Source organism: Mus musculus, chromosome 6 (genome assembly GCF_000001635.26).
Source record: "Mus musculus strain C57BL/6J chromosome 6, GRCm38.p6 C57BL/6J".
Taxonomy (NCBI): Eukaryota; Metazoa; Chordata; class Mammalia; order Rodentia; family Muridae; genus Mus; species Mus musculus.
Genome location: NC_000072.6, coordinates 132752185 through 132766865, shown reverse-complemented (window position 1 = coordinate 132766865; position 14681 = coordinate 132752185). Strand labels below are relative to the sequence as shown.

The 14681-nt window shown below is 34.8% G+C and overlaps 2 protein-coding genes across 2 annotated transcripts; both read right to left on the bottom strand.

The window, feature by feature from the left end:
- Nucleotides 1-3691: 3691 nt before the first annotated feature.
- Tas2r102 (taste receptor, type 2, member 102) lies at nt 3692-4735 on the bottom strand. The gene has a single exon (NM_199153.2). The coding sequence runs from the start codon at nt 4733-4735 to the stop codon at nt 3692-3694; it is 1044 nt and encodes a 347-aa protein (NP_954604.2).
- A 6471-nt stretch (nt 4736-11206) lies between these two features.
- Nucleotides 11207-12136, bottom strand: Tas2r124 (taste receptor, type 2, member 124). The gene has a single exon (NM_207026.1). It carries the CDS (start codon nt 12134-12136, stop codon nt 11207-11209), a length of 930 nt encoding a protein of 309 aa, NP_996909.1.
- Nucleotides 12137-14681: the final 2545 nt, after the last annotated feature.

Sequence of the window (14681 nt, the reverse complement as noted above, 5' to 3'; positions counted from 1 at the left end):
CTAAAATATATCTGTTAGACTAGAGAGATGGCTCAGCAGTTAAAAGCACTGATTGCTCTTCCAGAGGTCCTGAGTTTAATTCCCAGAAACCACATGGTGGCTTACAATCATAAATAATGGGACCTAATGTCCTCTTCTGCTGTGTCTGAAGAGAGCAATGCTGTACTCCTATGCATTAAATAGATAAATCAATCTTTTAAAAAGTATATCTGATATAAGGAGATTTTTCAGGCCTTACTATAAACAGTTCAAACTAGATAATTAATGCAAAATAATGAAACTAATCAAATAATGCATAGATTAATAAAATGTGGGATTATAATCCCTGAATAAGAAGATGATACTGACACAATTATTAATAACAGTATTTTTTATAATGGCTAAGAATTAGAAACCTGTGCATTAAAGGTCAAATTATTTTGATAAAAGCAAGATATCAAATAGTACTCAAGAATTCTGCTCACTAATACTATATAGGAACAAGAACAAAATGACACAAACAAAACAAAAAGAATGAACTATTCAACAAAACTAAACAAAACAAGCTGAAATGCAGAGTTTAAGAAGCTTTAGATATCATCATTTTCTGTTACTGAATATCCACATACCTATGTACTGAGGAACTATGAACCAAGAAGTCTCCTTAGTTGATTGCAGGAAACAAGTAGTTGGATGAGCATAGGGCTGCTGAAATGACCCATTCAAAGGATACTTGTGTTAGGATCCCCTAGTTGAATTACTACATAATCAAATTTTAACTAAAATGTGTAAAAAAAAAATTGCTACATACTATAACTTTCTCTTTATTTAAATCCCCATGGAGTAAAATATGCAGTTATATACATGTATCATTTAAAAATAATTGCTCAAAAAATAAAAAGAATTGCTCCTGTCTGAAGGAAGTGCAGGGACAGAATGGAGCTGAGACTGAGGGAAAGGCCATCCAGAGACTGCCCCACCTAAGGATCCATCCCATTTGCAGACACCAAATACAGACACTGTTGCTGATGCCAAAAGGTGCTTGTTTATAGGAGCCTAGATTTGCTTTCCTCTAGGAGGCTTTCTCAGAGCCTTACTGATACAGATGTGGATGCTTGCAGACAACCATTGGACTGTGCACAGGGACCCCAATGGAGGAAATGGGGGAAGGATTGGAGGATCTGAAGGGGTTTGCAACTCCATAGGAAGAACAACAATATCAACTACCCCACCCCCCACCCCCGAAGCTCCCAGGGACTAAGCCACCAACCAAAGAATATACATGGAGGTACCCATGGCTCCAACTGTATTTGTAGCAGCGAACTGCCTTGTCTAGGATCAATGGAAGCGGAGGCCCTTAGTTCTGTAATGGCTGGATGCCCCAGCATAGGGGAGTGCTGGAGCACTGAGGCAGGACTGGGTTGGTGGGTGGGCAGGTGAGCTCTCTCATGGAGGTGGGGGTTGGGGTAGGGTGTGAAGGGTGGTGGAGTGTGGCTTTACAGAGGGGAAGCCAGGGAGGGGAATAGCACTTAAAATGTAGGTGAATGAAATGACTAGCAAAAATTGCAAAAAAGGAAAAGAAAAGTAATAAAATAACTAAAGGTGAGACTCACGGATACAAAAGTGCAACCTAATAAAAATGACACCTCTTAAAAAATTTTTTTTAAAAAGTCATGGTTATATTGTAGTTAATTACATTAGACTTTTTAATTTAATTAAAATTTAATTTTAATTTAATTATCATCCACAAACTATCATTACTAGTAATTTCATTAATTATTTTATTTACAGTTCAGCTATTTTTCCACATCCTCACCAGCATGTGCTATCACTTGAGTTTTTGAGCTTAGCAATTCTGAATGGTTTCAGGTGGAATCCCAGGATAGTTTTGATTTGCATTCCCTGATGACGAAGGACTTTGAACATTTCTTTAAAGTGCTTCTTGGCCATTGGAGATTCCTTTGTTGAGAGTTCTCTGTTTAGCTATGTACCCTATTTTTAAATTGGGTTATTTGGTCTCTTGGAGGTTAATTTCTTGACTTCTTGATATATTTGGGATATTATCCCTCTATAAGATGTAGGATTAGTGAAGTTTTTCCCAGTCTGTGGGTTGCTGAATTGTCCTATTCATGGTATCCTTTGCCTTTACTGAAGCTTTTCATTTTCATGAGGTCCCATACATCAATTGTTGATCTAGATCCTCACAGAGTAAAATGCACAGTTATATACATGTAAAGTATCATTAAAAAGAAAAGTCATGGTTGTATTTTAGTTAACTACATTAGCCTTTTTAATTTAATTAAAAATTTAATTTTATTTATTTTCTATTCACAAGCTATCATTATCAGTATTTTATTAAAAAATCAATATTTAATGATTTAAATTTTAAAGGACTGCTCCAGATTTCCTTAATTCACCCAACAATCACATTCTCATGGTATACTCAAATAATTCATTACTTCAAATTCCCAACCAGTTAGTTTAAAACTGGTCATCGAGAGTCTAAAGTCAGAGGTTTGTAATTAACAACTAAGTGATAACGCATGATTACTTTTGTTAAAATTACTCCCTGATACTTTAAAAATGATAATTGAATCTATTAATGATTTCTTTCACGATTTCAAAATGTCAGTATTACACATGAAAATCATAAAACCATGATTATCATGACTTTTTAATGACTTGAAAAGTAGATTTCAATAATATCTTCTTCAAGGGTTGCATATTTTGTGTAAATGAGCTTTTTTCCCCTCTGTTTTAGAAATGTATTCTCTCATACACTGCTTCTCAACCACAGTCTACCTTCTTCTACTCCTCCTATGTTCCCACTCCCCATATAAACCCTCCCCCAAATATACTGCTCCTCTCTTTCCCTTCTGAAGACAGTAGATCTCCCAAGATACCAGCACAACATGAGGTAACAACATCAAAAAAGACTAGGCAGAAATCTTTATATCAAGGCTGGTTAAGGCAACCCAGAATGGGGATATGCCCAAGAGCGGCATAAGTGTCAAAGACTTCCTTATCCATTGTTAGGAGTCCAACAAAATTCCTAAGCTAAACAGCCACAGTATATACACAGAGGACTTAGTGTAGACCTATGCAGGCTCTGTGATTGCCACTTCAGTCTCCATTAACCCCTATGCATGCTGCTTAGTTGATTCTGTGATCCTAGTGTTCTGGATCACTCTGGCTCTCATAATTGTTCCTTCTATTCTTAAGTGGAGTTCCCCAAGATACACTTACTATTTGGATGTAGATCTCTATCTGCTCCCATCAGGTGCTGGGAAGGAGTCCCAGTGATGATGATTAGGACAGGGACTAATATATGAGTTTATCAGAATATCATTAGGAAATATTTGATAGATCATTAACACGAGTCTTTCTTTTTCCAGTAGTGTTCAGTTTACCATAGGTCTTGGGGCCATCAAGATTTTGCTTCCTGGCCATCCAGGCAGAGGTGGGCATGAGCTTCCTGCTGTGGAATGGGCCTCAAGTTAGACTAGCTATTGCTTTGCCAGTCCCACAATTTCCAAGCCACCATTGTTCCAGCATATCCTGCAGCCAGGATAGGTTATAGCTAGGTTTTGTGCTTGGGTTGGTGTCCCAGCCCCACTAGTGTATACAAACCTTGCTTACAGAAGACAGCTCTTTCAGACTCCCCCATATGACTTCCATGATACAATAAGTCAAGGAAGGATTCCTTGAACAACTACCTCATAGATTTGTTTGCAACACAGAATACACAAAAGCTAGTTATTTGGTTGCTATATGCAATTGTGATATTCTCTCCTTTCAGCCTACATCTCAAATGCCTCAGCATACAAAGAGAAGTCTGCTTTAATTTAGAATTTCCTAGAATCAGGATACATGAATGGACTGAAGGATACATGAGTTCAGTTATCATACCAATAATATCAGCCAGTTCACTCTGATGCTTTTGAGCAATCCATGATATAAGAAGAGACAGGAAATGCATGGTATAGAGCAAGAGGAAGGACACCATAATTCTCAAGGCATTCATGTGGGCCTTGGTGCTAGGGTCTCTGTGTCTTCTGGAAATGAGCTGCATCTTCTGGAGATGTTTCCACAAAGAGAAGATTAGCAGGAGAAAAGAAATCAAGGCCAATGTAAATGGTATTACAGAGAACATAGCCATGTTGAAAAAGATCAGCTCGGTCCACATTGCAAGGTCATTGCTCATGGTATTCACACTTGTGTTCCTTCCATATTGATAGAACCTCTCTTCAAGCATGCTTTGCATCAGATTTCCAAGCAAGAACACCAAGCTTCCCAGCAACATCCCCACAATCAGTTGTTTAAGTCTCCATTTCAAATAGAGAAAGATCTGCCAGGAGCAGTTAGCTATTCTGAGTAAATAAAAGACGCTGAGAGTTGTGGCAAGCCAGAGGCTGAAGTGACTAGAAAGGACCCAGCTAAAATAAATAATTTGAAATTCTATTCCAATTAAAAAGGAAGATGGATCATATAAACTTTTAAACCAAGCATATATTTCCCAGATGAGAGTGATTCTTGAAATTGCCAATGTAAGAAGAATTTTATCTATTAAGGAAAGCTTTTGTTTAATGACCCAGTCCAAGAAGTTTGACAACACTATGAATCCATTGCTCAAATTCCCAAAAATAAACTCCACGTATATTAGTACAGTGGCAAAGTTGTGAAGGACAGATTCCATGTTCATAGAAAGCTTGGCATATAACAGCGTCGCCTGTCCCTGGGTGACCAAGTGGCCCATGAGTTTTTCACTGTGCTGTTAAATGTTTTCTTCTCTTTGTCCTGCTCCTTTTGAAGTCTCTGAAAACATATCAAGTTGAATATTTCCTGTTTGGCATTTAATTGACATATTTTCTTAAGTATTTTTTTTTCCTGCAATTCTCTGGTGAGTCTTAGCAAGTATGTGTTTGCCCTTACCATATCCTAAATATTAATCAGATGATTTAAGAAATAAATGCAAACTGACAATGCAGATATGCTAATCAAGATACAAATTTTCCACTGTTTTGCATGTTGTGCCTGTATCAGTTTAAGGAAATTTGGTTGGGCCAGTTTGCATTGTGAGGGTATAGGTTACAAAGTTACAAAAATGAAACTAAATGAAGACTTCTGTTCTCAGCCTTGCCATTAAGGACTTAGGAAACATGCAAAGAATGGCTTGTGTTGTATCACAAGACTTCTGTTTTCCCTAGAGCTCAGGTCCCATATTTCCCACACATTGAGTAGAATATTGCAATCAAAGCAAGAAAAAGGTATTCCGGTGAAAAGTCAGGACCTCTCCCTCTGCCTTTCCCTCTGTCCCTCTCTCGTCCATTCTCTCTCTTGAGAGTCAGAAATATTGTGAAAATAAATTGATTTAAGGAAAGTGGCTAATTTAATATTCATGTCAACAATGTACTTGCAGCACTATTTTATTTTATTTTGACTTCTGTAAATGTATAATTATGTTGCTACATGAGAAAATATTTTCTTTAATAAATACATAATTCATGACTTTTAAAGGTCTATATTTTATTAGTCATATATATATATATATATATATATATATATATTTGATCAAGTGATTTTTTTCAGAGAAATAAGATATTTACCATCAACAAACTGGTATCATCTTTGCTATCCATTTTCCATGGTTTTAGGCATATATATCAAGGAACTTGAAATCCAAGCACAGAACAGATAGTTATTTGCAGTTGGGGAGGTAAAAGAGACACTCTTAGTGTTAGGGTCCAAGAGACAAGAGACTCAAATGGTATGCAAAAGCAAAAGCATTTATTCTGTAGAAACTACCAACATGCAGTGTTCATGACTCATTAAATTGGTGACCACTGGAGGAGCCTGTAGCCCCTTTTATGCAGGGCTGGAGGAATTTTCCAGAAAGATTAAGTAACATTAGTATGATTAGTAATGGGCAAATTAGTAACATTATTTCAATTTTTAGTTGCTATTTTGTTAGTTTCATTATATTTGGTGAGACCTTGAAGAGGTTTAGAAACTAGCTTTATTATGGCCTTGGTACCTCCTCTAGCCAGGCGACTCAAGAGCTAACTAAGCTCTGGAGCTATCCTCCCTAGTTCAGGTTCATCACTAACCAAGGACCCATTGTTAGTAGCTCACTCTAAGGAGCCCTTTCTGCTTCTTGGGGAATGGAAAATCTTTATGTCTAAGGTTTTGTTTCTTAGTGGACTTCTCATTAATAAGATATTAGGCTCAATGTACATTTGAGACTTGGAGATATATACATGTGTACAATATATCAACTTTCATACAGCAACCTCTATGTTAACATTCATGTCAAACACTTAAAACTTGGTAAAATTCAAAGATGAGGAGTAGATGCGGAGAGAGCTATGAGATAGCAACTTCTGGATATGATGTGGATGTTCTATGCACCAACTCATAACACCTACAGTTATCCACACCACATTTGTGGTCAAATTTTGAGGCCAGTCAAAATTCCAGCACAAGTTGTGGAAGTAAACTTAAGTTCCATCTATATTGGAATAGTTTTATGAATAATTAGGAAGGGGAAGTCACTTTCTTTTAGAGATATGGCATTAGTAGTTTTCCATGCCTTAGTAGATACCCATTTGCATGTGAACACCACTAATTGGGTTTGGGGAATAATTAATAGCAAAAATATAGAAATAGATTATGACGGTGGGAAGGAGATAGTGTGAGGTGCAATAGTGAAGCTGATGGGATATAGTGATGCATCCATATGATCAGCATACATAGTGTGAATTTATGAAACTTCCACAGAATAAAAAATGTTTTAAACAAATTAGTAAAGTAAAAACACCCTTCTACAAATTTTGTTTATACATTGTATACTTGTATCTATTTAAATGTTTAAATACTTACTTATTTTATTTTAGGGGTATTAGTGATTTGCCTGATAGTGTACCACATGCATGCCTTCTTCATGAAGAAGTCAAAGAGGGTATTGGATCCACTGAATTTGGAATTACAGATGATTGATTATGCCACACAATGTGGCTCTGGAAATTGAAACTAGATCCCCTCCAAACCAGCAATTCCTTTTAACTGCTGAATCTCTATTCCAGCTCCATGAAACGGAACTGCCATCACCTTCTGTGCACTTTTAAGTGTTGTTGAGATAACTTTTGAATATTTCTCATATTCACTAATTTTTTTCATCTGTACTCCATTTTTTCCATTGCTTGAAAGTAATGTGAGGGCCACAAAAGTTTTGTCTAGACTCTGTGTTTATGTTTCTTTGTTTTTATGCTACTATTCGTCATCAGGTATTCTAGAAAGATGTATGACTAGAGGTTCGCACATTTAAAAAATATGATTTCTGGATTATTTCATGATCTTAATGAAGTTTTAAGAAATAAATGCTTTTCAGCATTGACTATACTTATACAACTTTTATTTTTCTGTGATATATTTCATGAATTTTCAGGTTTTTAAAATGCCTCTCAGAAAGATTTTATCATAGAATTTCTTGCTCCCGTGAATGCTGTTTACTTTAAGTTACTGGAACTACTTAGTGATTGTCCACATTCTTGGCTTCCATGAGATTTTCATGCATTGTGAGTTGCTGTACTTATTTGACTGCATCTGGAAGTACTAAAAACCCCACTGTCTTTGAAAATAGCTGAAGCAATCGAAGGCATTTCCCACATTTCACACATTCACTGCTCTTCATTGTGATGTGAACTTTTTCATGTACTTGTATTTAATGGATATAAATCTTATTATATTGTCTTGCTGCATTATTCACATTCACAGAATTTGTCTTCAGGGGACTCACCTCATATGTATGAAATAAATTGTATTACTTAAAACTTTAACATATTTATAACCATAGGTTTTTTTTTTTCTAAGCACTGTGTAGATTTTATATATTCGAGTGCAACATAGACCAGTAAATATAATTTCACACTTCTTCCATTTATAAAGCCAAGCTTTAACGTTTATTATCATATTCTTTTGAAATTGGAGGAGAGTTTGGACAGCGGTATGAAGGAATTTTTTTTAATTTTTGTTTAACACTATGCCTGTTATTTATTGAACCAGAACTTTCATCGACTCAAAGTAACTAATCTATTTTTATAGTCATGGATGTTTCTGCTGTGCATATTCTTTTAGGTATTAGAAAATAAATAAGGTTATTAGGGTGCTGATATGTGGATTATAAACTGCATAGAGGTCAGGAGTCAGAGTTAAGGGTGGACTAATATTCTATTTACTGTAGAATTATGAGAGAAACATTTTTTTGATTATCCCACTCTCATTTTTAAACTTACATAGTGTCTTGTGAAATTTTTGTGGGCATGTTGTTTGCTTCTGAGTGAGTTGATGTACATAGAGTACACAGTTTGCCTTGACAAGGAAACAAGTTCAGAGAAAAATAATGCATTAGCTTACACCCTTATATATTCAGCAAGAATATAGAACAAATGATATAAACAGCAACAACAAAAAGATTCTATATTTTTTTTAAGCAAAAGAGAATGTGATCTCTTGTTTTGGAAAGAAGCATGTAGTATACTAATTTCATTAGCATTTTTTCTGGTTGTTGCTATGTGTGGTGTTGAAATGCATAGCATCAATATTTGAATCCTACTTTAACATCATCCAAGAGAAATAATAGTTAACTTACTGTAAACAAAATACAAAGAGAATAAACATTAAACTGTCACATTTAATACCCATCATATATTTGAGAATTTTCATATTTGAGAATTTTTCTTACAACATGAGCATATATTGTATTTGGATAGTATTAGTATTAGTATATTTGACTGCATTTATTTTAAATTGAGCTCTGAAAAATATTGAATACTTTTGATTAGAAAAAATACTAGTTATTCCAGAAACATAAACTATTTTTTTTTTGTTGTTCTGGAAGAGTTATTTCCTTCTCAAAATCAAATACCGTTTTGTTATTAAAGCTAAGTTAAAACTTAACCAAACAATATGACTTTCTCTATAATGTGGCTAGCAATACCATATTGAGAATGATTAGATAAATTTACAAATAAAGGCACTCATAAGTGAATATTGTCAATATCAAGGATAGTGAATTTCCTGCTCTTTTTTGAAGTTAAATCAAATGAATTCACTGCACATATTAAATTTTGACACTTCATGGGTAAAATGCCAGCAAAATGCCTGTTATTTCATAAATATTTTTTTAGCAAAGCAAAAAGAAATCAGACTGAAAGAATCATTCTTCAAGGATAGTGAATACCAATAAATTTTATTTATAACAGCCAATAATGGAAACCATTCATAGGTCATGAAAAGGTAAAGTGAATTATTTTCAATGGCTTCCCCAACACACCTGTAGAACACCACTAACCAATATCATCCAGGAACAACAACAAAATAGTTATAGAAAATTTTATATATTTTTATATTTGTTATGTGCTAATAGTTTATTTTAAAATTCTTGGCATAAAATATACATTTATACATATGCACAACATAATTAAATATGAATGCCATGGTTTTGTACAGAAGTTATCAATTTTCATTTTCTGAGAGCAGCCAACATGTTGAGAACAACTTCAAAGAAAGAAATAGCCACCCTGAACATTGAAAGCACCATGTGGCTATAGATATAAAGCATGTTTGTGGTTTGCAATGCTATTCTGGATCAACAGAGGTCAGTAAAGTAACTTATCATTGCACTACTCTCATAAAAGGCTGGCCAACAAAGGTGTCTCTCTCCTTCCCCTGACATATTTAATGTGATGTGTCAATAAACACAAAACAAAATCCCTTGTTAGGGACCTGCACAAATGAAACAGACAATAGAGTTAGAAAGAAGACATGAGGAGAGAAGTAGAGAATTCAAGTTTGAATTGCTATTGAACTAATTATCTCAAGTTGAAGAATCTTTTTAATTTAGTGAGATACTTCCATGCACTTTATTCATAGCTTTCACACTATAATTATTAATAAGAGTAACAAATCAAGCCTTCAGTAATTTCAACTCTAAATAACTGCCCTAAGTGCCCTTAATTCAACTAAACACAGCTTCATTATTTAACAAGTCCTATTCAAATGTGCATTTTAAAAGTGGTCACTTACAACCAACAGGTTTGATGTTTACAAATAACATCTAATGAGTAATTGTAGCTGTTTTAAAATGGTAAGTAAATCTATCTCTGATTTCTTTAAAAAGTTTACAAACTGTTGATGATATGGAAACATCCATCATAAAGATGTAATGACTTCAGGTAGGAGGATATTGAATATATTGAAAATATTACAGTCACCCTCATGATGTAAGAAGCTGAAGGTGGAAATAAACTATCCTTGAACTCTGGGCTGAAATAACACTTTTTTTCCCCTAAATTGCTTTTGCTAGGGTATTTTGTTCCTGTAACAAGAAAGGAATCTATACAGCTCAGTAAGTAAATTCTACTATTTTGAGTATAGCCCATTTAATACTAAAACTTATATATTTGCTAGATATAGACTATGCTCTAAAGTAAACTGTATTTCTAGCAACCAGAATCAAGATTACACAGTGAAGATTTGAAAGCATATACCTGTTTCCCAGCACCTCCATCAGACTGGTTTGTCTTCCTCCCACTACCACTGACTCCTTTTTAGGTGTATTTGTCTTCAGGCAGAATGGTGATAGAGAAACTTTGTTATTCTGTGCATAAACTCTTGGGCAATAATTTCTCATACATGATACAAATGATTCGGCAACACTACCTACATAAGTTTCATAAAAGGACATTTTGGAAAATTTGAATTAGTTGAAAAAAATTTAAAGGCTGGCTCCCAGTTTGTATTTCTGATTGTCCTGGAAATGACCATGTAAACTGGACTGTCCTTGAATTCACAGAGATCACCCTCTCCTGAGTGCTGAATTTGATGGAATTGTGTGATTAAAGGCATGTGCTGACACTTTACCTTTGATTTAATTGAAATTAGTGTTAAAATAACTTGTTTTATGACCCTTAGTCAGTGAGATAGTTTGACTAATAAAAAACTGATACTCCAGGGGAATGCCAGGGCCAAGAAGTGGGAGTGGGTGGGTAGGGGAACAGGACAGGGAGAGGGTACAGGGAATTTTCGGGATAGCATTTGAAATGTAAGTAAAGAAAATATCTAATAAAAAAAAACCCTGCTACTCCATGTCAAGGGGAAAAATGTTATTGAACTACTTCCTCATAGATTTAGATTTGTTATCTAAAACCCAATAGACTGTTTGGCTGCCTTATGTAGTTGGTGTATTCTGTCTTTTCATCCTACATCCCAGCTGCCTCATTACCCAAAGAGAGGTCTGCTTTAATTTATAATTTCCCAGAATCAGGATATATGAGTGGAATGAAGGATACACAAGTGAAGTTATCATACAAATAATGTGAACCAGTTCACTTTGATTCTTCTGAGCAACCCATGATATAAGAAGAGACAGGAAATATATAGTATAGAGCAAGAGGAAGGAGACCAAAATTCTCAAGGCATTTCTGTGGGCCGTAGCACTAGGGTCTCTATCTCCTCTAGAATTGAGTGGCATCTTCTGGAGATGTTTCCATAAAGAGAAGATTAGCAGAAGAAAAGAAATTAAGGCCAATGAAAATGGTATAATGGAGAACATAGTCATGTTAAATAACATCAGCTCTATCAAAATTGAGAACTCAGTCTCCATGGAATTTACACTTGTATTTCCTCCATATTGATAGAACCTCTCTTCAAGAGTGATGGTTATCTGTATCATATTTGCAACCAAGAACACCAAGCTTCCCAGAAGCATGTGGACAATCAGTTGCTTTATTCTCCATTTCAAGTAGAGAAAGATCTGCCAGTAGCAATTAGGTATTCTGAATAAATAGAAGATGCTGAGAGCTGTAGCAAGCCAGAGACTGAAGTGGCTAGATAGTATAAAGCTGAACACAATTATTTTTAATTCTTCAATAGTAATAGATGAAATTAGTTGATCTTTAACCCATATAATTAGTGTTTCCCAGATGAGACTAATTCTTGAAATTGCCAAGACAATGAGTATTTGATCAACTGTGGAGAGCTCTTTTTTATTGATCCAGTCAATGCAGTTCTTCAACACTATCAAACCATTGCTCAAATTTCCCCAAACAAACTCTGCAATTAGTATGATGGTGGAGAGACTGTGCAGAACAGGTACCATATTAAAAGAAAGAAAGCCCAAATTCTATATGACTGCTCCCCTTATACTGATTGAACGGCTTGTATGTGGTACACTGTGTAGCTAAATATTTCTCCTCTTTGTCCTCCTCCTTCTGCAATGTCTGATTATAAGGAAAGCAAAACATCTCCCATTTGGCATTTAATCTGCCTACATTCTTGTTACATTTTTTCTCTTCAGTTCTCTTTGAGTCTTAGATAATGTTTTTATGTGATTACCATGAGGTAAAATATTCAGCAGATGATTTAGAAACAAAGGACAACCCATTTTTGTGGTATGGAAATCAAGAAATTCATTCCTACTCTTTTGCATCTTTGACGTTTTTGAGATTTAGGAAATTTGGTTATGCAGTCTTGAGTTCTGAGATACAAATATTACAAAATCCCTGTTCAATGAATATGAAGTTAAAATATTTTTTGTGCTCAATCAAGAGTCTAGCCGCTGAAGACTTAAAGTCATTCAGAGTCAGGTATGTGTTTTTCATAAAACATCAGTTTTCCCTGAGTTCAGGTCCTATCTTTTCCATACCAGTTAAAGCTGGTTCCATAGAAAGAAAGATGGATTCATTGTCCGTAGTCAACTTCTTTCTGCTCAGAAGAAAATAAGAAAGCAGAATTTAAAAAATTTACAGACTTACTTAAGATTATTAATGTAAAATTAATGTTAATAAAGTAATTTTAAAGCTATTTTAACCTTGGCCAATATAATAGATTGTTGTATCTTCTGATAAAATTAAATTGGCAATTATACATTGAAAAGCTTTAGATTCTATTAGTCACTCAGACTTTGTAAGATGTTGCACAAAACACGTGGACATTTACAATTAATTTAACTGTTTATCTTTGCTAATTTACAAATGTGATTTATAACGTAAAGGATTTATATTGTTTCCAATATTAGGGGACAGAGTCCTTTTCCTACATTCTCAATTTTATATGTCAAGAAAGTTCCATTCAGATACAGAAGGCAATATTGGAGTTTGAGAGAGAAAAAGCTAGCTCCAACTTGTTGACCATCCAATCTTTAGATCTCAGCATCCATGGGTATCAAGGAGACATAAGAAAACAATTTAGACAGTGGAAGAGTAACTGGAACCTACAGAAAATTCGTGAAGATATTTGCAACTATTAGGCGCCACAATTTCAGAAATCAAACCTTTGCATAATCCAAATTGGACTAAACAAATATTCGTGGTCTTTAAACTGTCCCAATACCTAACAAGGTCTGCCTACCTTGAGCCTCCTACATGTTTTTGTTTTTGTTTTGTTTTGTTTTTCTTTCTATTTTACTAAAATGTCCCTCTTTGGTTTTACTTGTTCTCACTATATTTGTGTGAGGGGTTCTGGATGTTGTCCACCAAACCTTATATTGCCTCACCTAAAGACCAACCAATCTAGTTATCTATTTATGTAGTGTTTCTTTCTGGGATAGAAAGCAGACAGAAAGCAGGCACAGCAGCAGTACTCCATGAGCAAGTTGTCTGAACTGTGAATCATTCTAAGATTGGAGGCATGGATCTTCCCACTATTTAATCTTTTCTTCAGCTGTGTCATTTTTTCTCTTTTGGGTAGAGTGGTTTGCTTTAGGTTGTAAAGCAATATTTCTTCTTTAAGTCAGGATATTTCCTTAAAGGAGCTTACATTTTTATGGGTGTTAGAGGCACATAACATAAGATGGTTCAACCACATACAACATAGGAGCCAGAAGATGCTGACATAGTAAATACTCGTATTTCAGTGAATGATGTCTGGAAAGCAGAGAGATAGGTTACCCTATTTCCATCTTTCTTTCCAACCCACGTTTCATCTCATGATAGTTTTACATTTTCTCAGAAAGAACAAAATGTATTGTAGCATGTATTGATATATGCTAGATCCTAATGGCATCCAGAATGTGCCTGTAAAGGTCACTTAAGCAATAGCAGAGGCTTTGCATATAAGGAAATACTACTGACTCTATAGATTGTAGTATAATGAATAATAAGATTTAAAGAAGGAGAATCTGTGTTATAGTGTGAGCTATGCACTCTTTTAGGTCTTGGAAGGACTCCATAAGAGAAAACTTTAGGACGATAAAGTAGACCAAATGAAAGTGGATTCCTATTCCATGGAATCACAGTCAATTCCTGGGGGATATCAGAATCTTTTCTCAATAGCTGAAGGACAATATAGAAGCAAATGGTTCCAATAGGGTTGTATAAAAAGTTTGAATGTTTACATGACTCTTTTCCATGGATTGAGGATGTATGACCAATATTTTATTTCTCCCACTCTTAGGATTTACATAATATTCCAGAAAGTTCTTAGATATTTTCTATAATTTTGTGTTAAAATTGTGTGCGGAGAATAATTTTCTCACACTGATGAACCAATCAATGAAATGTCAATAGATATATCAAGATATTTATGACTGCATATATGTGTGCGGTTATAAATATAACAACTAAAGACTAAGATGTGACAGGGAGCAAGGGTATATGGGAGTGATTGGTGAGAGAAAAAGAAAAGAGAAACAATTATATTTTCAT